Here is a 23053-nt window from a genome sequence, read left to right on the forward strand (position 1 = left end):
ATTAGGCAAACTGTTTTACATGCTGGAATATTAGTTTCTGTGTTTTCCAAGTATTAGGAATGTTGTGGGGTCAGGACTGGGAAAGGTTCTGAAATTTGAAGAATCAATTTCATCAGAGCAAAAATGGTTAGATGAGCATAAGAAAAAAAACACCCCAATACTCACATATTGTAATTAGCCATAGCTGACTTCCTTACCCTTGGTTGAATAAGTCATTGTGATTTAATGAATTCTGCATGCTAAATCATAAATATTGACCTGTAAACCACAAATGACTTAATACATAATATACTAAAATCAAAACATTGTTATGACATAGTGTAATTTATGAACTCAGACTCTTTTAAAATAGTTGCATATGTTCATGCTTAGGTCATATTAAAGTCTTAATATGAATTCCATAAACTGAATTCTAATGCTTCGTGTGAATTCAGTTCCATAATGCAGCAAATTATAGTCCTAAACAAATTAAAGGAAACGTATTATGGGAAGCAATTATTAGGAGGACTGTAAGATATCCCCAAATATATTTTCATAGGGAGAAAGAGAAGCCCATTACTCAATTATTAAGTAAACCAGAACCAAAGTCTCTCAAAGTAAGTGCAAGTCATAACTCCAAGGTTTCTTTTGTTGGTTTGTTTCTTTTTTTTCCTCCAGTGTTTATCTACATTTCCCAACTGGGAAGTAAATGAGATATTTTAAAATAAAATTGTCCTACTTGTAAGAACTGACTATTTTGTGAGAACATTTCACTTAAATTGTATACCAGCAGTTCAGAGAAAATGATTAAAATTGCAAGACCCAAAGAATGAATAGAGTAGAGTAGAGTAGAGTAGAGTAGAGTAGAGTAGAGTAGAGTAGAGTAGAGTAGAATAACAGAGTTGGAAAGAACCTTGGAGGTCTTCTAGTCCAACCCCCAACTCTCCACCACTTCAGACAAATGGTTATCCAAGATCTTTTTAAAAACATCCAGTGTTGGAGCATTCACAACTTCTGGAGGCAAGTTGTTCCACTGATCAATTGTTCTAATTGTCAGGAAATTTCTCCTTAGTTCTAAATTGCTTTCTCCTTGATTAGTTTCCACCTGTTGCTTCTTGTTCTACCCTCAGGTGCTTTGGAGAATAGTTTGACTCCCTCTTCTTTGTGGCAGCCCCTGAGATATTGGAACACTGCTATCATGTCTTCCCTAGTCCTTCTCTTCATTAAACTAGACATACCCAGTTCCTGCAACTGTCCTTCATATGTTTTAGCCTCCAGTCCCCTAATCACCTTTGTTGCTCTTCTGTGCACTCTTTCTAGAGTCTCCACATCTTTTTTACATCATGGTGACCAACACTGAATGCAGTATTCCAAGTGTGGCCTTAGCAAGGCATTATAAAGTGGTATTAACACTTCATGTGATCTCGATTCAACCCCTCTGTTTATGTAGCCTAGAACTGTGTTGGGTTTTTTGGCAGCTGCTGCACATTGCTGGCTCATATTTAAATGGTTGTCCACTAGGACTCCAAGATCCCTCTCACAGTTACTACTATTGAGCAAGATACCACATATATGGTACCTGTGCAGCCTTGGGGTACTCTACTGCATACTTCCCTCCATGTAGATGCAGTTCCATTGAGGACTACACGTTGAGTGCATTAATGAGGTATTATTATTTTTGCTAAAAATTCTGAGTTTACTGAATATACCGGTATTTTCTTCAGACAACTGAGAAAATTACTGAAAAGGGTGTTTTTAAAATGTGGTATTTTCACACAGAAACTGATCGCCATTGAGAATACTATAATGCACTATATATAAAACAATGGAAAAGACAGTAATTTTTAGAGACATGGCAATACCTGGGGGGGGGGGGTAGAAGAACAGAGGAAAAAGAATTGGAAAAATGTAAACTATAGAGCTCTGATGATAGAAATAGGTAAATTCACTTAATTAAGCAAACATTTATCATTAAGCAAATATTTTGGCTTTATCAATTGTGAATTTAAAAAAAAAATACTTTGAATGAGCACACATTACATTTTATGATGTTACTTGCATAATTCTTAGATTCCTGGCTGTAACTCAAATTCCAAATACATGATTCTCTTTGTTTTTTTCTTTGAACTGTTAGTAATTAATAAACGAAAATAAGAATTTAAGTTTTATAATTATTATTTCATGCAGTAAGTCCCAATCAAGTGAAACAGAAGTGCTGCCAAAATGCCATGTTTTTGCATGGTAAATACATCTCACTTTAAATTTTATTACATGTAAAGAGAAGGAAAAATGTATATATATCTTTCATACTAAAAAAGAAATAATGCTATACAAAAGTAGCAGTACTATTTTGAATAAAATCTATCTCAACTGTCAATCACTAAATAAACATATCCATATTAGTTTTTTGGCAAAATCATGTAAGCACCAAGTACTTACATTTTTCAGAAGCAATATTAAATGATTTACTTGTTATTATACACACACACACCCCTAAATACCTACACACCTCCAAGTCAGTGTTTTGACTTCTGGTGATTGCTTAGGGAAATTTTCTTGGTAAGCTTTTCCAAAAATTGGCTTGCCATTTCCTCCTTCCTAGATGAAGAGTGAGTGGTTTAGGCTTTGTGCCTAAGATGGGACTAAAACCCACAATGACCTGGTTTTTAGGCCAATGCCTTAAGCACTACACCAAAATGGCTATGAGAAGCATTATTTCAAACATTAAAAAGCAGGACCTCTATAGAATAATCACATCCAGGAACTATTATGTATAACATCATTATGTTAAGGTTGCTACTTACAAGATCTGAGGTAGTAAATTAACTTTATTTAATAGACATTAAATAGACAATAGGTTAAAATGTGTAACCTATTTTTACAGATAATTGTTTTAGAATTCCATAGCGGCCGTGCGGGTGGTGACGGGAGCGATGTGGCGCTCCCATGTGACCCCCCTCCTGCGCGAGCTGCACTGGCTCCCAGTGGTCTTCCGGGTGCGCTTCAAGGTTTTGGTTACCACCATTAGAGCGCTCCATAGCTCAGGACCAGGGTACTTACGAGACCACCTTCTGCCACCAGTAGCCTCTCACCGACCAGTTCGCTCCCATAGAGAGGGGCTCCTCAGGGTGCCGTCGGCCAAACAATGTCGACTGGCGGCCCCCAGGGGGAGAGCCTTCTATGTGGGGGCATCTGCCATCTGGAACGAGCTCCCCCCGGAGATACGGAGGATCCAAGACTTACGCATCTTCCGCCGTGCCCTAAAAACGTTTTTATTCCAACAGGCTGGTCTGGCCTAACTCTCCCTTTTAAATTGGGTTTAAAATGTTTTTAGATAAATTGGATGTCTTAAATTTGTTTTTTGAGCCTAAATTATTTAATCTGTTTTTAATAGTTTTTTTAACTTTTGTATGTCTTTGTATTTTACCTTGGCTGTTCACCGCCCTGAGTCCTTCGGGAGTAGGGCGGTATACAAATATGATAAAATAAAATAATAATAATAATAATTGTTTTGTTTTGGCTGAACGAATAAGGAGCTCCAATTTAGTTACCCTCTTTTCATTAAGACAAGCATCCATCTGATCTGGAAATCTAGCAATGCAGCAAGAATTGTTCTGTGCTTTGAATCCAGAAAAAAAAAGGCTGAGCAAAGCAGCCTCCTTAGTACACCAATAGCTGATTGGCATCTAAGAACCACCTGTTTGGATGACTTGCTTTTCACTAAAAGGGTAAATTTACTTTAGTGTGGAGGTGCAGATTGATATGCATATGTTTCTCTGTGCAGTAAAATTCTGTTGATACAAATAACTAAAGATTCTCTCCTCAGAAAATGTTCAGGCTAAGAAAGTAAAAAGACAGGGTGAAAGGGTTCAGGTGTGGGTGGGGTGTATGGAAAAAAACACACCCTTGGGTCACATGGTATGCAAGGAGGTTAAAATGTGTAACCTATTTTTACAGATAATTGTTTTGGAATTCCATAGCCAATTGAGGAAAGGAGCCTGCCCACATTTCTGTGGAACAAATAAGTACAACAAAACCTGTATCTCGAGGGCCTCTGTGTTTTGAGAAAAGAAGAGAGACTGCTTGGCTTTGCAGGCTGCAAATGGCCTACAGCATTGTGATAACCCAGCAGTGTTTTTCAGCTGTGACACAGATGACAAATTTGCATTTAAAGAGGAGCTGGGATCTAAATGGCAGAGATTTCAAGGCAGCACAGTCGGTGGGGAGGGAGAGAAAATGAGCTTATGGGCAAGAGAAAAGAGCTAAGCTGCAATCCCCACTGTGCACCAGAGCAAGGGATATCATTCCTGGCCTCGAACTGCTTCACAACCCCGCACCATTCACACGCCCTTTGGCCACTTAGAGCTCAGGAGGGGAGAAACAGCATTAGAGGACTCAATAGAGATTTCCGAGCCTGACTGGTGGGCTCTCAGGGGGATGGCAGGGCAGGGTGAGCACAGGCCCCGTTGCCAAGGGGTGGCCGCAGAGAATGCCAGCATGGGCACCATCGCGCCTGGCGGAAACATTCCACATTATGTGGGTAATACAGTGTGACACTCCACAAACAATGGCAAATCGAGTGTCCCAGCAGGTAACAGGGTCTGGATAGGAGGCCATGACAGTGAAGCTCTGTCAAGAGTCCCTAATCCACCCAAGCTCTGCTCCCCCCTTGCCCCCTTGATGCCTCTGAGAACTTCAGTTGTATCACTGGGAAACCTCTCCCAGCCATCCCCAGCCCCCTCTTCCCATCTACGAGAGAATTCCAGGGTATAATTGAGAGAGGGGGCAATGGAATGGGGGCTGATCCTTCTATATACACAGGCTCCAGGACAGTTTTAAATTACCCCCTGAATTCCCATTCTGAAGATAGCATCCCAGATCCAGTTACTCTGGTTCATTCTCAGACTGCGAATCCTAGAGCTCTGCCTAATGAAAAGCAGAGTCGCATTCTCCCATAACTCTTTCTTTTCAGAGCAGAAGAAGCATCTACCTCACTGGAGCCTCCCCTTGGCATTGCTGCATTAATTACTGTCCTGTTCAAACCTTTGCTGGGAACAATTATTTAAATTAGGAATGCCACTTTTCAACACTTATTTTAAAAACTAACCTCAAAGGGCCAAAAGACTCTTCAAAATCAGGTCAGAATGGGCAGGATGATAGTCTGCGTCTTCTCCTTTTTCTTCTCTTTCTCTTTTAAAAGGGGTGCTTTTCCCAATGTATGGCTTAGGCTCTGGCTTAATGCAGTGTATCACGTCAACTCAGCTAGTACTGTATTAAAATTAATGAAACTACAAAACCAGATAATAAAAAGCAAGGAAAGGCATGCATGCACATGTGTGTGCACATGTACACACACATTTAATGCCGGGATGTAAATGATTGATCCAATTATTTGCAGAAGACTGCTTATTGTAACCAACTACGAGTCTGTTTTGCACAGAACATATTCACTGGGTCATCTTAACACTATGCCAGCCATAATTGTAGAGGTCAGATATTTCCGATGTCATTCTGGAGAGATAACCTAAGGAATTTTCTCATGTTGCATCGTCCCACATAATATCCTTGTCCTCTGTTCTAATAACATCTTTGCTACTCAAGAACTTCAATTGGCCAGGAAAAAAAATCATGTCTGAAATAAGCAAGACAATTGCTAAATTCTGTTCAATAGCAATGGCTGTGAGGATCACTTCAGTGTAATGCTGGAATTAACCTAGGATTTCTGGTGCCATATAGCTAGGAATTGAATTATTTTAGCTTTTAATTGTTCATATTCCCATATTTTTGTTATATCATGGAATGGTTTTGATCATTGGAGTGTAACTAAATAAATTGGGTCTTTCCACCCTCTTTTGCAGCCACAAGAGAATCAGCTTTTGTGCATGCCATTGCCTCTGCTGGTGTAGCCTTTGCTGTCACACGCTCATGTGCTGAAGGTACTTCCACTATTTGTGGCTGTGACTCACACCATAAGGGACCACCTGGTGAAGGATGGAAATGGGGAGGCTGCAGTGAAGATGCTGATTTTGGGGTACTTGTCTCACGAGAGTTTGCAGATGCCCGAGAAAACCGTCCAGATGCTCGCTCTGCCATGAACAGGCACAATAATGAAGCTGGAAGAACAGTGAGTGGCTCCCCTCTTTATATTCTTCTGAAAAAGAATGGGCAACAAATCATTTTTTTACCCTTCATTCATGCTGGAAAGTTGGCCAGCACAAGAGCCCAAATCTCAGCAGCTCTCTGATCCAGACTAAAGCACTGTTGATGGCTTCATTCAATGGACAGACAGAAACTTCTCCCTCTTTTCTCCTTATCAGCTGCAGCCACTCAAGGCCATTCAGTCATCTTCCCCTTGTCACCATGGCTCATGACCCATCAAGAAACAGAGGAAAAACATATAAAACCCTCTGCCCTGAGAGCAACTGTATGGCCATAGTGCTTTCTAAGAAGTAGCAGTATCTGGAGATTAGGAAAAAGAAGGTAGATAGGTGTGTATTTGATGGCTCAGGCAAAAGGACTAGCCAGTTAAAGAGATCAATTACATTTTGCTTATCCAAATACCTGAGGCATTTGCTTAAACTATCATGATAAGAGAATGATTGCCTGCATTTCCAGGCAGATTGTAGTGACTACAATTTCCATCACCCCTTGTCAACACAGCCATGCTGTCTGATGATGATTTGAGTTTTAACACTTCTAGACAGCATGAAGTTGGAGAATGATGTATTTTTTTTATTATGTTTCTAAATTGATGCAATCCCAATTCATTATAAATTCTTAAAATAACATAGTTCTGTTTAAGAAATAATTTGGAAGAGTATAATACTCTAACAGTTTGATTAACAGTCATTGGTCAAACTAAAGTTACTTCTCTAGAAGAGAAGACAGATGTGTTTGTCTTTTTATTACCAGATCAAAACGCTATAAGGACAAATTTGTTCTAATGAAAATTGCATAGAAGAAATCCTAAAAGCTTGACTTGCCTGATTTTTTGTTTTCTTTTGCACAGACTATCTTGGATCACATGCATTTAAAATGCAAATGCCATGGCTTGTCTGGCAGCTGTGAGGTTAAAACATGCTGGTGGGCCCAGCCAGATTTCCGGGCCATTGGTGACTACTTGAAGGACAAGTATGACAGTGCTTCGGAGATGGTGGTAGAGAAACATCGGGAATCCCGTGGTTGGGTGGAGACACTGCGTGCCAAGTATGCCCTCTTTAAGCCACCAACAGAGCGTGACTTGGTCTATTATGAGAACTCACCCAATTTTTGTGAACCCAACCCCGAGACTGGGTCATTTGGTACAAGGGACAGGATGTGCAATGTGACCTCACATGGGATTGATGGGTGTGATTTGCTCTGCTGTGGCCGTGGCCACAACACTAGGACAGAGAAAAGGAAAGAGAAATGCCATTGCATCTTCCACTGGTGCTGTTATGTCAGCTGCCAGGAATGCATTCGTGTTTATGATGTTCATACCTGCAAATAAAAAAAAGGTATGTGTGGGGTAAGGGACTACCTAGAGCAAAATAGATATTTTGTTATTGTTGCAATAGTAGCTAAAGAGTATGAGAGGGAAAGTATTTAGTTTGAAGTTCACCTTCATCTTAAGCAATCTTAACTAGCAGGCAGTGTGGACATGCCTCACACATGAAACATTTGTGAAGACTCCTGTGCTATCATTATATGAAATGCTCAGGAAATACAAAATCCTCTGCAAGAGCACTCATTATTAAATAAAATCTTGCATGAATTTTAATGCAATGAATTTAGAACTTTCCCTAAGTTAAGGCTATAGAAGACTTCCTTCCCAATGTTTTTGGAATTAGCTACTATTTCTTATACACAAGTATGCAAACTGGGGTCCCAAATGTGATCTTCCCAGGATAGTTGCTCAGCAGATGAAAGAGGACACTGGAACATGGATATGTCACTATCCGAATAACTCTTAAAAACAGAGAATAGCATCCAACAGGGCAGAAAAAAAGACATAAGAGGCTGAATCATATGGGGAGAACAAATAAGGTGGTGTGTGAAATACAGAAAGAAATAATTCTGTGAGGACTGAAAAAAAATTATTTAGGAAAACACATTCCTGATATAAACACTTCTTAATTAGATTGACAATAATATAGATACAACAGCTTTCTCAACCCTTACCACCTTTCAGATGTGCTTGTCCATAAGGCCCATAATTTCAATCCAGTACTTGTGCTGTCTGGAACTTTTATATCTGGAACTCACCAGTGTTGGGGGGGAAACTGAATTATGAGTAAATGGACAACACAGAAAGCTGTTCTTCTACATGGCAGTGTTATCGAAATTGGGATCCTATCACTATTCGATTTCCAGACTTTTGGAGGAGATCTAAATGGCAAATTGACTATAAACCATTTCTTTCATGACTTCAGTTAAAAGGGTGGAGACTTATTAAATGTGTAAAGTCATAAATTAAACTCAAATAATAAGTCAAGTTCTCTGAAGAACTTGAATACCTATCCAATATTTTATGCTACTTAGCTTGTCATAATCAGCATTTTAACATATAAATTTTTGACTTTGAATAATGAACCAACACAGCACTGATTAGAAAAATTAGGAAAAATTTGAATGACAAATATGCTTGCAAGTGCAATTTGTTGCTGAAATGCTCTTAACACAATAGGTCACAATTGGCTTGAATGCAAAGTTGTTTTTTAAAAAAGGGTCAATAAGATAGTTCAACTATGGAAGTATAGGTTCAATCAACAGACTAACCTGTTCCTCCCAAAGTGAATCCTACTTCTATCTCACCTTGTGAAGGCTACTAACTTAAGGAAAACCGAACCCATTCAGGGATAAGAGAAGCACAATTTAGATTAGAAAGAACTAGTTCGTGTCACATCAAAAATTGTGATCATTCATACGATTTGCTTATTAATTTTCTGTGGAAATAGCTTTATGGTATAGCTGGAGGATAAAGAGAAGGTGAGAGACTGCCTGGAAACATTATAGTTAAAGTTCCTGGCTCTGAACAATGAAGAGAAAAAGATAGCATACTCAGCTTCCTTCTCAACTAAGGCAGGCAATGATGAAATAAACTCCTTCTTGAAAACAATCCAACCAGACTTCTTCAGATAGCCTACTTAGCAACATCTGCATTTCTTCTTGAACAGGTTGCATTATGGCGGCTGACAATGAGCTCTGAAGTTCCTGAGGTAATGTTCCCAATATTTAAAGGTTATTTGTTTTGCACATATGAGAATATATTTGTTTAAAAATCCCTACGAAAGGAGTAAAGGTGTTGCAACTTTTACATATATTCATTGTAACTATTCATGGTAGTAAATGATGTTCAAAATGCAGAGGAGTAAGGGCCAGGCTCAAAAAAATGTGAAAGGAAGAAACTCAAATGATAGCAGGTAGTTCTTCTTAAACACTTCTTCAAGTGCAGTTATTTTATGAATAATTTAATGTGAATCTTCATTTCCACATACATACCCTGCCCTATAATCATGTTTTTTAATCTGCAACATAGCTTGGATTTTGGAGCTGAAATGTTAGAGTGACAGCATTTCATTTTTTTTCAACTGATCAAGATTTTGCTTAGTACAACTTTTAGTCTTTTGACCAACAATGATCCACCATATAGAAACACACATCATCTTTAACATACACAAAAATATACAGTATGTATACCCACACACTTTCAAACATTAAGAGTCCCAGAATACATAAATAGAGACTAGAGCAGGGGTGTCAAACTCCTGGCCCGTAGGCCAGATGTATCATGCACTGGCCACACCCATGCTCAATTTAGCGAAGGGAAAAATTTCAATACGTCACGATGACGCCCTTGGATTAGAGGAAACTTGACACCCTTGGACTAGAGGAAGGGAAAGTGAGACTCTGAAATATTAGCAGCCAGCTCCTTCTTCAAAATCTAAATTTCTAACTAAACCTGCTTGAAAATGCTGAGTTAGACTGAATTAATAGAAGAAAGAGTTAAGATTGGCAACCAATCCATTGAGGCATGTTCTTTTTGTTCTGTTTTAACCAACAAAGTTAATAATTATTCTTGCTTCTCCCTCCAATGATTCAAGTGAGCAATTCTCTCTCCTTATTTAAGCACCAAGTATTTGTCTCCATAGACACTAAAAATGTCATGGTTCCTGGAGAACAATAAACATACTCAGACAATATTGATACTTCTTTCCCTTTTACATTTATTTACAGACCTACATGTTTCTGGATACCTAGAGGATACTATTAACTATCTTGTTTTGGGATGTTCTAATTTCTTTACAGAGAGACAATGAGACTTCCTAAGTTAGCTATGGTATCTGCCCCTCCTATCAATATTCCTCCTTTCCCACTGAATAAATTTAAGTTGCTGCTACTGACTTCAGGACACATTTTTCTAAAAATGATGGTCTCCCTGAAATTTTAATAATTTTAAGTTTTCTATTATTTTGATCTTTCTCACACACATAATTTTGCCATGGCTCCTTCCAAAATACTGCAGTAGTACCACTAAATCAACCCATCTAAAGTTGAATCGATGATTTGAACTCAACTGGAAAAGCTGAGGATGATTATTGCTAATAAGAGTAGATTTTATACTTATAAGGTGCTCCAAAATATTTGAGATATGTAATTAACCTGCTTCATATTACAGTTTCTTTTCTTCTGGTCCAAACTAATATAGGTCCTTGCTTCATTGGAATTTGCCATTTACACCCCTTGTGCATAATGCTATTTTCTTAAACCTTCTCGAAATGTCCCGCAGAGATGTGAGAATTTAATTCTAAATGAAAAATTTGGAATGTATTAGTACTGAACTTTAAAAAAAAAATTTTTGAAATAGCACACGTTGTGGGTAAAGATGGTCTAACTAATTTTATGTGGCACTATGTCATGCTGACAAATTCATTCAACTGGCTTTATCTGCCAAACCATTTCCTATAGTGTGATTGAATGCTGTTACCTGTACTATATGGTTTAGCCAGCCAATATCAGCCAAAAGAAAGATAATGTATATCTACAACCTTATCACCCACTTAATAAAAACTTTTCCATTTTTCCACTGTTAGGATAAATTGCTGCACATCTTTCATAGAGAATCTTTCTGTCCAATTTGATCCTTGCTTACAAAAAATAAATCAGAAAACAAAAAATATTTTCTTCTAATAATCCCAGTATAACTATAGTATAGATAAATTAATATTAACCAATCAATAAGTTAATAAAATTCAAATCCTGAGAAGAGTAACTACTGTTAGTCAGTTTTGACATCACTGAGCATAGTGAGCATAGTTAAAACATTCTATCATCAAATGGAAATATGCTCCACTAGAAAAGCAGGAACAAGTTTATGACCAACTCAGCCTGCTTTAATCTCTTAGAATAATTTAAAATGTAGCCTTTGAGGAGAAAGGAATACTAGGTATGTTTGTTACCTTATTTTTAAAAATTATTGGTGGGCTATAAATAAAAATAATTAAATAGGGAAATAATTTGTCACTGCTTTTTTCCAGAATTTTTTTAAGCTTCCAAATTTAACTTCCAGCAGTAGTATTTTCTGGTAATTCCTATCCAAGTACTAATCAGATCCAATTCTGCTTATTCTTTTGGAGATCAGCTAAATTCAGTGAGCTGCATGATCTAACTTCAATGAGTCTAAGAAACCTCTAATTTTAAGCATTTGTAGAAGGAATGGAGTAGGAATATATATTCCAATAAATTCTAATCATCATTCAGGAAGCATTGAAAATTTGGTTTGAAAATGCACTTGCTACATTTCAAGGGAAATATTTTCCATTTTTTTGGCCACATTTAGAATGTATGCTTGCTGTCACATAAAAAAATGACTTAAAAGTAAGGAAGTTATTTCAAAAAGTATATATTCCTTATTAACCTACAGTGGCTTTGCCATTTTTTTTCTTGCTGTAGATATTCTAGAATTAAAAGAGGGTATATCTTTATACGAAAGAAAGCCTCACAGTCTATCTGCTTCCTTTGCCCTCAACCTGCTGCATCCAAAGTTCTTTATTAAGCAGAAGAGATTTCCCATAACCTGGTGCTCCTTTAAAGGAGTTAGGCCACAATTCCCAGAATCTTTAAACAATTCAGCTTAATAGATCAGAGATGATGAGAGCTATCAAAGACAGCTAGGAGAACACCAGGGGACAAAGCAGCTCTAGAGGGTATTCATCTTTTTTTAAGTTGTATTCTGAAAATGCTGTTTTTATAATTATTTATTATACAATGTATATACCTTTGAGTTAACTAAGATTATATATTATATAAATATATATATAGATATATTTGAAGAAAATATTTCATCTTTCCTTGCTTCTCATGTCAGTAAAGGTACAAAGGCACTTAAAACAATATTTTTAATATTTTCATACTGTTCCTGTGGAAGGTGTGGATGTAATCAACTATTATGTAAAGGAGGCGTTGCTGCCTATGATTTCTAAAAACAGTAGCATACTGTAATTTTTCTGGGTTATAAAAATGGATCTGAGAAAATGCAGTTGGAATCCACGAAGTACAATTTTTTTTTACAATTTAAGCATAACTGCCTTCCCATTCTTTTTTAATGCTAAGAATTTCAGCAAGTATATATAGTAGAGATACCAGGACTTCAGTATTGGTACAAATTTTAGATAGGAATTTCATGTTTGCTCTTAGCTAACTCTAATCCCTAACTTTTGTATCTCAGTAAATTTAGCCCTGAAAACGTACCCATCCAGTCCAGTGAGACCTAGTTAATTTTGGCCAGACGTTAAGCTTTGTAAGGTTTTTTGCTCTCTCCCAACTCTATCACAGGTTAAATGTATCGTTTAATATGTACCAGTCAGTGATTGCTGGAGAAACCTTGTTTCTTTGAAATGAGCAATATTTTGCAGATCTTTCAGGAGAAATAATTTACTCATCCCGTCATTTCAACTCAGAAACCATCAATACATTTTAAACATCTGTGCCTTTTTATTGCATTCTGCATTTTAACATACAATCAATCATATATATATATATATATATATATATATATATATATATATATATATAATAATAATAATGTTTGTATTTTTCTTTCTCAGTTTAGCTTTGGACAAAAAAAACCACAATAAAAATGTTTATATTATTTGATCAAGACAATACAATATGTATGTTTTGCTTTCAGTGAAAAATGGAGGGAAATGGGAGTGGGGCGGGTGGAGGTTGGGTGGACAGCAGAGAAAAATCCAGCTAAGAGCAGTTCAATCATATCACCTACAAAACATGGGAGTCTTACATGTCCACCGTCATTCGCACATTATCGTTCATGGCAGAAAATCAATAAATATAAATCAGAGACAATGCTAATCCACAGTAAAATAAATATTCAGCTACCCTGCAAGAGTTTCTAATACTGCAGGTCTGTCTTTTGTAGCACAGAATTGGAAGATGTCAAGTACTGTTTTTATTCTTCCAAATTTAGCAACTTGGAGAAGCAAGGAAAGGGAATCATGCCAATAATGGAATAGCCCATTTGTTGAATGTGAGTGAATGGGTTACTTTTTGGGGCCATGCAATGAACCTTTTCTTAAAAGAGCTTAAGAGCCAATAAATGTTTCACTGCAAAAAGAAATGACAGATGTGCATTTAGTTTCCTTCCCTTTCTTGCAATTTAGAAGACCTTAAACTCAGCTACATCCCACTCATGCTCTAGTTCATCACTCCCTATACTACTGGGCAAACTTCCTTTGACAAGAGTTGCAAACAAACTCCTTAGTATGATAGGCAAGGATAAGATGTGTTATATTTTAGTACTAGGAATAGGTGGCTAATTTGCTCCAGTTTAAGTACATACTACATTCTTTAGAATGTTGGTCAGTGTGCTTCCCCTAAAGGATGGAATGGTAAGAAATAAGTGATAGAGCATTCTAAATAGCAGCCTATTGCTCTCACTGATTCAATATTGCATTGCACACCAAAAATCACAGGAAAACACCTCTGGAAAAGGCAAATTAGGCTTTTCCCTAATTTCTACTATATAAAATATGAGGCTAACAGCAGACAACAGCCAACCACAGTGACTGAGATTAATTGCTAGACATGTGACTGAAGTGTCAATAAGCTACTTGCTAAGTGGCAAAGGAAGGAAAGAAGATACAGTATGAACTCAACATCTTACACCTACACACTTGACAGATCTCTTAAAAATAATTCTGTGCAACATTTTCATAAAGGAGACAGATTGTAGCAGGTAAGGGTCAATGTGACAAAAGACAGAAGAATGTTCTCAAAATATTATGACAATCAAGGGCAGCTTGCTGCCTGTTCATAGTTTAAGTATGTCAGATGCTCTACTGCTGCTTCTGTAGCTGGTGATCAAATTATATTGGACCTCAACTAGCTGATCTACTGCAAATGTTGATATGTACTTGCAGGCCAGCAGTTAATCTTGCTTAAAATCTAGGTAGAAAGCAGCCCTTGGATCTTAATTCATCTGAAACTAGAGGCAGCACTTTACACCACATATATTTTTTTCTTAAGAGGAGTCTGAAACTCCACAATGTGGGACAAATCTACAAGGACAAGCAGCTATTCAACAATATTGGAGTGGGAAAAATCATCACCAAGAGTTTATAACCATGCAGACTGTTACTAGCTTTCACACTGGATTGGTGTAAGCTGAGAATGGAGGGGTTTCCCCATGTTTTATGCCTGAGTTTCAACATTAATGTCTGTAGGTCTGTACATGGCGCATTTCCACTCATGCACCAATATCAATCAAGTGGGTGCATAACACCAAAGCAATTAATCTAAAATAAGTTTGATTTGTCACAATACACCAGGATATCAAAGACAAAGGTAAAGTACTTAGTTGTGCCTAACATGCAAAAAAAAAAAAAAAAAAAAGTTCAGGAGAATCTCTGAAGAGAACCAAGCGTTATGCAGTTGTCCAAATGTGCCACATGGAAGAAGGTCCCAGAGAAGTAGTCTTCTGCTTGGCTGTTTTCCAGGTCGCCAGCCTTTAACAAGGTTCAAGCTTCATTCTAAATCCAGTGGACTACTGCAAAGAGAGAGAGTGCAACAGCCACAAGGATAGGCAGGTCTTGGGGAATGGGTGGTGGCACACAGAGATGGTCATCCAAAGAGGGGAACTGCATGCAAATTCACAGGCCAGTTGTGCCCCAGATATTATTCTCAATAGCTGCAAAAAAAAGAGGATTGTACTCTGACTGCATTAAGACAGGATATGGGAAAATGGCAAAGCTAAAAACCGTTTCCCTAACATGCTGGTTAAAGAAGTGAATTCTATTTCATCCCAGCATTAGGTGGCCATATGAACAAGGATCATCTGGAGCTCATTTACTAAATAAATGAAGTAGCTTTTTAATGTACTGGCACAGTCCCTGCTCTAGAAGTTATGAAAGGATTAAATAATAGATTTACCAACCCAAATGATGCGCTATCCTTCCTATTAGACCTGCATAGATCTAACTAGAAGAAAAATAGTATCAACATCTAAAAATATTTCTAATACTATCTCTTGAGTGATTATGGTTTTACGTGGGCAAATAAATACACATGTAAGGAGAACACACATTACTGTAAATTTCCATTCACCAAAAACTCCCTCTACTGGAAGCCAGCATGTCATGGAGTCAAAGTGTTAGCTTTGCTTGCTCCTTGATGTGCTAGTTTTATATATTCAGAGAATCTGAAAAGGTAAAAGCCAGAAGAAAATTTAGGGTAAAAACATTTTTCAGCATGAAGCATTGAGTTTGAATCTGTTGGTGACAGAAAGTGGCCTGGAACTAGAATATATGAGCCAATATATGAGTTGGGATTGTAGAACAGGGAAAAGTGTGTAACATAACTAAGTCATCAAAGTCAGTCCTGAAATACTTATGCATATGACTTTGAGAAACACAAAGCATGGCTTATATGCATGCTTGAGAGGTAAAAACACCATCTCTTTTAATACATACACACACACATATGCATTTATATTGCAATATCAGCTGTCAACACAACAGTGTGACAAGTCCTAACCAATGGAACAGGCTGATTTGGGGGTGGAATAGTTCAACAGCTGTCATGAATGACAACAAATGTTTTTATAAAACAAAATTTACAAAGCATACTCCCACAAAATCCCTATCTGGCCAGCAATAAATAGTTCTTAAGCATGCATGCAGATTAGGTAAGCACATTCCTAACAGTTACTTTATTACTTACGCTCCTTCCTCTCGTAGAAGTGCCAGGAATTTTCGCACACGGTACTCAGGATCCATCTTCATAAATTACATGTATTAAAAACACACAGTTAATACACAAACACTCTCCAGTTAATCACAACAAATTCAATGAACACAAGGAAAGTTAAGAGAGACAGTATCAACTATTATACCAAAAAAAGTTTTATCACAGTTACATATATATATTTTAACTAAAGAAACAAAGACAGTGCATATAGTCTTTCTGCTTCTATTCACCTCATTCCCAATTTGATGTTGGGAAACAGTGCCTGGCTTCAAAAACAGCCAACGGTCAAGAACTAATTCAAAATTGTCAAAAAGAGAGAGAGAGAGAGAGAGAGAGAGAGAGAGAGAACTAAGCAGTTATATGACCATTCTGTAATTCCTGCATTCAGCCCAAAAATTTACAGAAAAGAACTAAATGCTGAAATATTATACCATGCAGATCTTTGCAGTTGCTAAAATAGATTTCAGCGGGCAATGAACACGTTCATATAACATACTAAGCCATAATAAGGTTTAAGGGCAAACACATCAGGCTAGTTCTTCCAGTTTATGCCAATTCCTCCCACAAATTGGAAAGCTGTGTCAATTCTGTAGCTTCTATTTGCTCCCCATATTTTTTTGGCCATTGGCAAAAGACAAAATTAACATTGATCTTTCTTAAACAAAAGAGCCTGCTGAAAAACATGCTATATTCATGATTGCAGATCTACTATTCGATTTTAACCTCATTTCAAATCCAATTTCAAATGCTAAGGAGTATGTCTAATAAAAAGATAAGAATGATAAAACAACAAAAAAAAATCAAATAAGATGTCTTCCACGATTCATTCCCTTGTTAGCTAGAAAGGAAAGAAGGAACACAACACAATCTTTTCTTCATCATATCTCTCATTCCATTTTGTAGCTCCTTCCCTTTGAATTCACTTTGAATATTAAAATATGATTTAATTATACTAAAATTAATACTAAAATGCAGGATCAGTAAGAGGGATCTTCTTAAGGCAATAAAAAGAGTGAAATTGGACATCACCAGGCCAGAGTCAAATGGTACAGGCCTCTGTCTATTACCCTTTAATAGGTGTGAGCAATAAGTTACTGACTTTTGCCTATAGCTATGAAAATAAAGAGACAAGGGAAAGAGAGGAAAAAGTAATCTAGATAAATGACTTTGTACCCTCAGGTGACATCCAGTCAAAGCAGATCCCAAGCCTTATACAAGTTTCAACAGAATTGCAAAGAACAAGTCACTCAGAAGGGAGTGGGGAAGCATTTATAACACAGTGATGAATTGCATACTTCTTGGCTTATACTTAAAAGCTGTCCGAAAAAGAGGTAAAAAAATCTTCATTTATAGTTACATCAGCTGATTAGCAGGCATCAGTCCTGGAGACGTATAAAATTGCCCATGTGCATCTCTACTGTTAATGCATATCTGACCTCCATTTTCATTTGACTGGCACATTTACCAAAGCTAAGAGATGTAAACTTTAACTAGGTTCATGGACTATGTCCTTTGGCAGGTGATTGGATTTCACTAGCTTCTTTTGCATAAATTGTAAAAATCATTTTACAAAATAATTCACTAGCTGCTGTGGAGAATTATTTTAGGTGGCCACTAATAACCTAGATGGCATGAAATTAATTTTAAAAAAACTATGTTGATTCAGATATATAACTTCTAATCATCTGTAGTTTTATATAGCAAATGTGAATGATAAAATCAATGTCAAACTCTGGTAGAAACTAGATCCCTGCAGTTTTGCTTCTTAATATATGAGAGGGAAAATTGCTATCTTCTGCCCCACTGTAATCAAGTTATTATCTACTTTGTGAAGAAAAATAAGACATTTCAATACAGTGTTAACCTTTGTTAAAACATAGCTGAAAGTGGGACTGCAAGTCCATATTTTATTTGATTTCATTATTACTGAACTTTAATTATGCAGGTGTTTGGGACATCAACCACTCTGAACCTTTAGAAATGAGAGATTGTATTTCATAATTAATTCCTAAGCAGAAATAAAAACATAAGGCCTTATTTTTTATTTTTTCCAATGCCCAGTGCCTCTTTTTAATATCCTGGCTTGACCAGGGGCCAAGCAACCCATATGTCTAGCTCAGAGATGGGCCAGATGTGACCCTCCAAACATGTCTTTCAGTTCTTGCCAACTGTAGCCAACATAAAAAAATGATAAGGAACACTTAACTGCAAACCAATGAAGTTCTGGAGAGCCACACCTTTTATTTTCTTGACTTGATCTAAGGGCAAAAGCATTTTACCTGCAGTGACATCTCAATTAACATCAGCAGCTTCTTGATGCCAATCCAGACCTTCTTCCCTTTGACGTTCTGAGCGATAGTGCTGCGTTCCTTGTCTTTGAAGACACTCAGGAGCTAGAAGTTGGAAAAAGAAAGTTACCTAAGTTATAAGGAAAGCCCAGTCGAGGGAATGGATGGGATCTGGTTAACTCTGGACTCCATTTTCTTCTTATAAGCAGGATTTTTTTTATGTTAAACTACTTGAAAGATAGAACAACTAGAAATTATTATTTCAATTGATGTTCAAATCTTCTGCTCCAGACAGAAGTAAATCAAATTAAAAGGGAAGTGTGGACATGGGCACTGTTGTCTTCTTCGCCTTATTTTATCTTATTCTATTATTTCAGGTATTTGTATAAACATGACATGCTACAAACACAGATATCATAACATTTAGAAGAGATTCCTTCCTACATAATGTAAGGGGAAGCAATGTCTCTTTTGATATGTTGTTAATTTTAACTAACAGGTTGTGAACAATTTAGACTGTCACAGTCAGTAATTTCTAAAATCAATGGGGATTAATATCAAATTTAACTGTCACTTCACTGCAATTAGTAAATCCAACTACTAAGAACTATATAGTACCGATATGATAAACAGAAATTCTAATTTAAATGGAAATACTAATGTTAATTGTAAATGTTGCAATAAGTTGACCTAATTAAACCATTAATTCAATGATTGTTTTCAACAATTTCAGTTTATATAAAACTATCAGTACCTGGGATAGGTAATTATCTCTACTATAAATTACACAATTCAAGAGATGTTAATTACAAAACAGCAGCTGTAACTTAAATACGTATACAATGCAATTTATTAATTCTAGAATCCTCAGAATCAAAAATCTTCTAGAATCTTGCCTCTAAAGGAATAGCTATATAAAACTGCATAGAAGCACCCTTCAGTGTTTAAACAAATAAATTTGGACATTATGGGACCTTTTAAAATAATGATCTGCAGACTTAAGTATCGCTTTTGGACAAGGGAACTCAACTCTTTCCTATGGAAATATTTTCACTTTAGGTTGTAACTGTTCATGTATTTTAGATAGCAATTATTTCTCAATAATCATGGACAGAAGAAATATTTATTGCTACTTCTACTCTTTGTTCCAAGATAAAGTTCTGTTTTTCCAAGATAAAAGTTATATTTTCACTCCTAAATATTGTTGCAGAAAGATGGCCTTGACAGAGATATGCAAGATCTGTTGGCTAGGCAAAAAGGGAGGAAATCTAAAACTGCTAGATAATATTCGGAAGTGACTCAGACAGACAACTCCCTAATTCACAAGTAGTGGGTGATGCAGAACACAGCCAATCTTAATAAAAGTAGCTTCAGCATTCTTGTAAAGGAGATTTCCTGGTATGGGCTACCTAGTAAGTATAACAAAAGAATTTCAAAAGATCCACAGACTCGATTTGTCTAGAACTCCAAAGAAATTGGGTTCTTTTTTCAGATTCCTTCCTCCAGGGCACACTAGTGATCTCCTCACCTCCAGGGCCTCCATGAGATGATCACCAGTAGCAATGTTGGGAATATGGATAGTAGTGCTAAATGCATCCAGCATCTCCATCTCCTGCAGGACATCTTTGCGACTAGTAGTCCCAACAATCAAGAGCTTGCGACCCTAAATGTTAATAAAAAATGGGAAGGTAAAAGGTAAATGAAACTGAACTTTTTTAGAAATAATATAATCAAATACAATTTAACCTTTGGCTTTCATCATTCCTTTTCAATAGTTGGCAGCTTGGTAAGTTCACCCTGCTGGACCAGTTCAATGCTCCAAACCAATTTTTACAATAAGGCAAGTCACATGAAGCCAGGAATGCCAAAAGAGGGCTTGAAAACAATAGTTTCTCAAATATTGTTTTTTTTTTAAATAGGTAAACATGGAAATACAATTTCATTACCAATGCTAGTAGCTTTTGATAGCCTTACACTCCATGCATTTTAACTCTTTAAAAAAACTTTAAAAGCTCTTTCCAAGAAATCTGAAAACTACTGTGACTTATGGAAGACAATACTAAGGGAATTCCCTACATTCTTGTTAAATTATACTTTCTATATTTCTTTTGTACTACTACAGTTAAGCTGTTATAGATTTGTAGCATAGCTTGGATTGGGTTACTAGTATAGTATAAAAAAGGAAAAAGTTCCTATCAAGCAAATGAAAAGTATCAAACTGCCAGATTCATCACTGATCTTGCCTGGATTTCCAAATACCTCTGTCTCTCTTTGGCGAGATGCTCACTAAAACAGGGGACTGGAAAAGACAGCCCAAAATACAACAGTACTTAGATACTGCTTGGAAAGATACTAACAAGCCATTAAAGCAAAATTAATACTTCAATTGAAACTATTAAAATAAGTAATTTAAAATCTGTATTCATTTAATTACATTTCTGTAGTACTCAACATCTAAAACACTGTGGGAAATTCCCAAAATAAATGATTTTATAGTAGATACTGTTCACAAAATTGTTTCCACTGTTCTTAAAAGTTAGTGGAGCAGTTGGTTTTCCCCATAAATTTATTTCTTTCCATCTGGTTCTTGTGAGTCACTCCAGTGCTTGAACTAACCTCTGGCAAGATCAATCTGATTAAGCACAAAAAGTGGTGAAATATGTGAAAGAGAACAGTTTTGTCAGCTGCTGGAAGTAGAGAAAGCTATGCTTTTAAAGCCATAAAGCAATTATTATGATGAAAGATGGAGCCCACCCAGGAAACATTGCCAACTGGAAGGTCATGAAGTTTAAATGGTGAGATGGATATCAAACACTGACATAAAAAATGTACTTCCAGAAATCTTTCATCTAAATTAGGAAAACAATTAAGATACTAAAGTATTAAATGATATCATTTTCTAGCTCAAATGGATAGATACTGCAGTTCCTCCAAAGTCCATTCAGCCAGGGTGGGCTGGCACTAGAAACCAGGTTCTGGTCCACCCAGAAGTCCTCTGAATGACCTTGGTCCAGTTATTCCTTTTTAGCCCAACCTGCTTTGCAATATGGTTGCTTTGGAGAAAAACAAGAGAGAATGCTATTTACCGCTATGTTTCCTTGAACTTCTGTACAAAAGGCAAGATATAAATCTAATAAACAAGGTAGTGTCAAGTGCCTGGGAAATCAGGAGATTCAGGCAGTTCAAATGTGTATAAAGATTTATTGTAAGCTCAGCTCTCTACAAGAATCTGGCCAAGTGACCATTAAGGGAATGTGTGGGAGTTAAGAAAGGAATTCAAGGTGGCCTAGACTTAGAATTCTTGCGGGCACACAGGGACTCATGACTTATGACATGTTTGACCCTCCCTCGGGCTCAGCCTGATCATTTCCTACAGGTGGTAAATAATGAGTTTAAACTAAACTTATTAGGTAAAATGGAATAGGAACCCTAGCAGATATCAGAGTCTGGAGTCCTGGTGCTTTCTAAAGTATCCAGCTAGGTCACATCTTCAATGCTAGAAGGGAGGGTAGGAACAAAATGCAGGTGCAGTGCAATAAACAAGTACAGTAGGCCATACTTCGTCATTCTCCAGATATGCCCATTTATTGCATCAAATCAGGTGAAACAGTTCCTTTCTTAAAAATCACACTTAAAAAGCAAACTATGATTGGCATTGCCATTTTTCCAAATAGAAGAAGCTAATTTTTGATTCCCCAGGTTTATCCAAATTGTTCAAGATAGGAAAACAATCTGATCTGAAAATTGGCCAATATATGCACAAGGATTTTTATTTTCCTCTTTCATCAAGAACATTAACTGTGGAATTTTGACAACTTATTTTTAAAAGTTTTATTGGATCTTGTAAACACTTATAAAACCTGGGCCAAAGTACAGTAGCAATGGCTATTAAATAAAGTTGCTGGAAACTCAGATTTTAATTATGCAACATATTAATGTTATTTTTTGGGGGGGGAGCAAACAAACTCACCCTCTCCAATTCAGGTGAATTCATAACAAAGAAAGCCTAATATGATTTTATCACATCAGCATTCAATATTAAAAAAGTAAACAATTAAAGTCTGACAATTAAATCTCCAATTATGTGGCTCATTCAGTTTTCTGACTGCACATGTCTAGAATATTACATTTTCTGAAGAGGGACAGAATGTAGTACATGTTACTCTTATATGTACTGGATTCAAAACAGAACAGCTGGCTCATAAAGGATATGGAAGGAAATCATCTCTATTTTTAAGCATTTTAACTAAAAGATGAACTGTTTTTCTGAAGCCATGAGGGCACCAGTTTTGATTATCAACCAATCCTAAAATCTAAGAAAATATTTTCTACCAATGAAAGAGAATCATTGTAGCTCAGGGTTGAACTGTGATGTCCTTGGTGCTCTCTGAGCTTTGTTGTTTCCAGGGTCAGAGAGCACTAAGAAGCCCACAACATACTTTCTCAAAGATATCACACCTTTCTATATATAAAAAGGCAATTTACAGAGTGAGGTGGGCTATTAATTTATAATCTAAACTTGTTATGGGAGACTGATCTGATAT

The 23053-nt window shown here is 36.7% G+C and overlaps 2 protein-coding genes across 5 annotated transcripts in view; one reads left to right on the forward strand and one right to left on the reverse strand.

Moving 5' to 3' along the window:
• Nucleotides 1–10166, forward strand: part of WNT3 (Wnt family member 3) — a 30465-nt gene extending 20299 nt beyond the window's left edge. For both annotated transcript variants that reach the window (XM_087892212.1, XM_034415996.3), the window contains 3 exons: nt 5838–6103; nt 6989–7475; nt 9135–10166. In XM_087892212.1, the coding sequence (XP_087748338.1) occupies nt 5838–6103; nt 6989–7468 (746 nt within the window). In that variant the 3' untranslated portion in view covers nt 7469–7475; nt 9135–10166. The remainder of the gene's footprint in view (nt 1–5837; nt 6104–6988; nt 7476–9134) is intronic.
• Nucleotides 10167–13050: 2884 nt separating this feature from the next.
• Nucleotides 13051–23053, reverse strand: part of NSF (N-ethylmaleimide sensitive factor, vesicle fusing ATPase) — a 64335-nt gene continuing 54332 nt past the window's right edge. The window contains exons 18-21 of one of the 3 annotated variants that reach the window (XM_034415991.2): nt 20038–20172; nt 18501–18614; nt 16195–16250; nt 13051–15022 (exon numbers count right to left, since the gene is read on the reverse strand). In XM_034415991.2, coding sequence (XP_034271882.1) covers nt 15001–15022; nt 16195–16250; nt 18501–18614; nt 20038–20172 — 327 coding nt within the window. In that variant the 3' untranslated portion in view covers nt 13051–15000. Of the gene's footprint in view, nt 15164–15477; nt 15674–16194; nt 16251–18500; nt 18615–20037; nt 20173–23053 lie in introns of those variants that run through there. The other 2 variants (XM_034415992.2, XM_034415990.2) reach the window with 2 other exon arrangements.

This window comes from Pantherophis guttatus, chromosome 4 (assembly GCF_059756535.1).
Source record: "Pantherophis guttatus breed Tessera chromosome 4, ASM5975653v1, whole genome shotgun sequence".
In the NCBI taxonomy this organism is placed as follows: Eukaryota; Metazoa; Chordata; class Lepidosauria; order Squamata; family Colubridae; genus Pantherophis; species Pantherophis guttatus.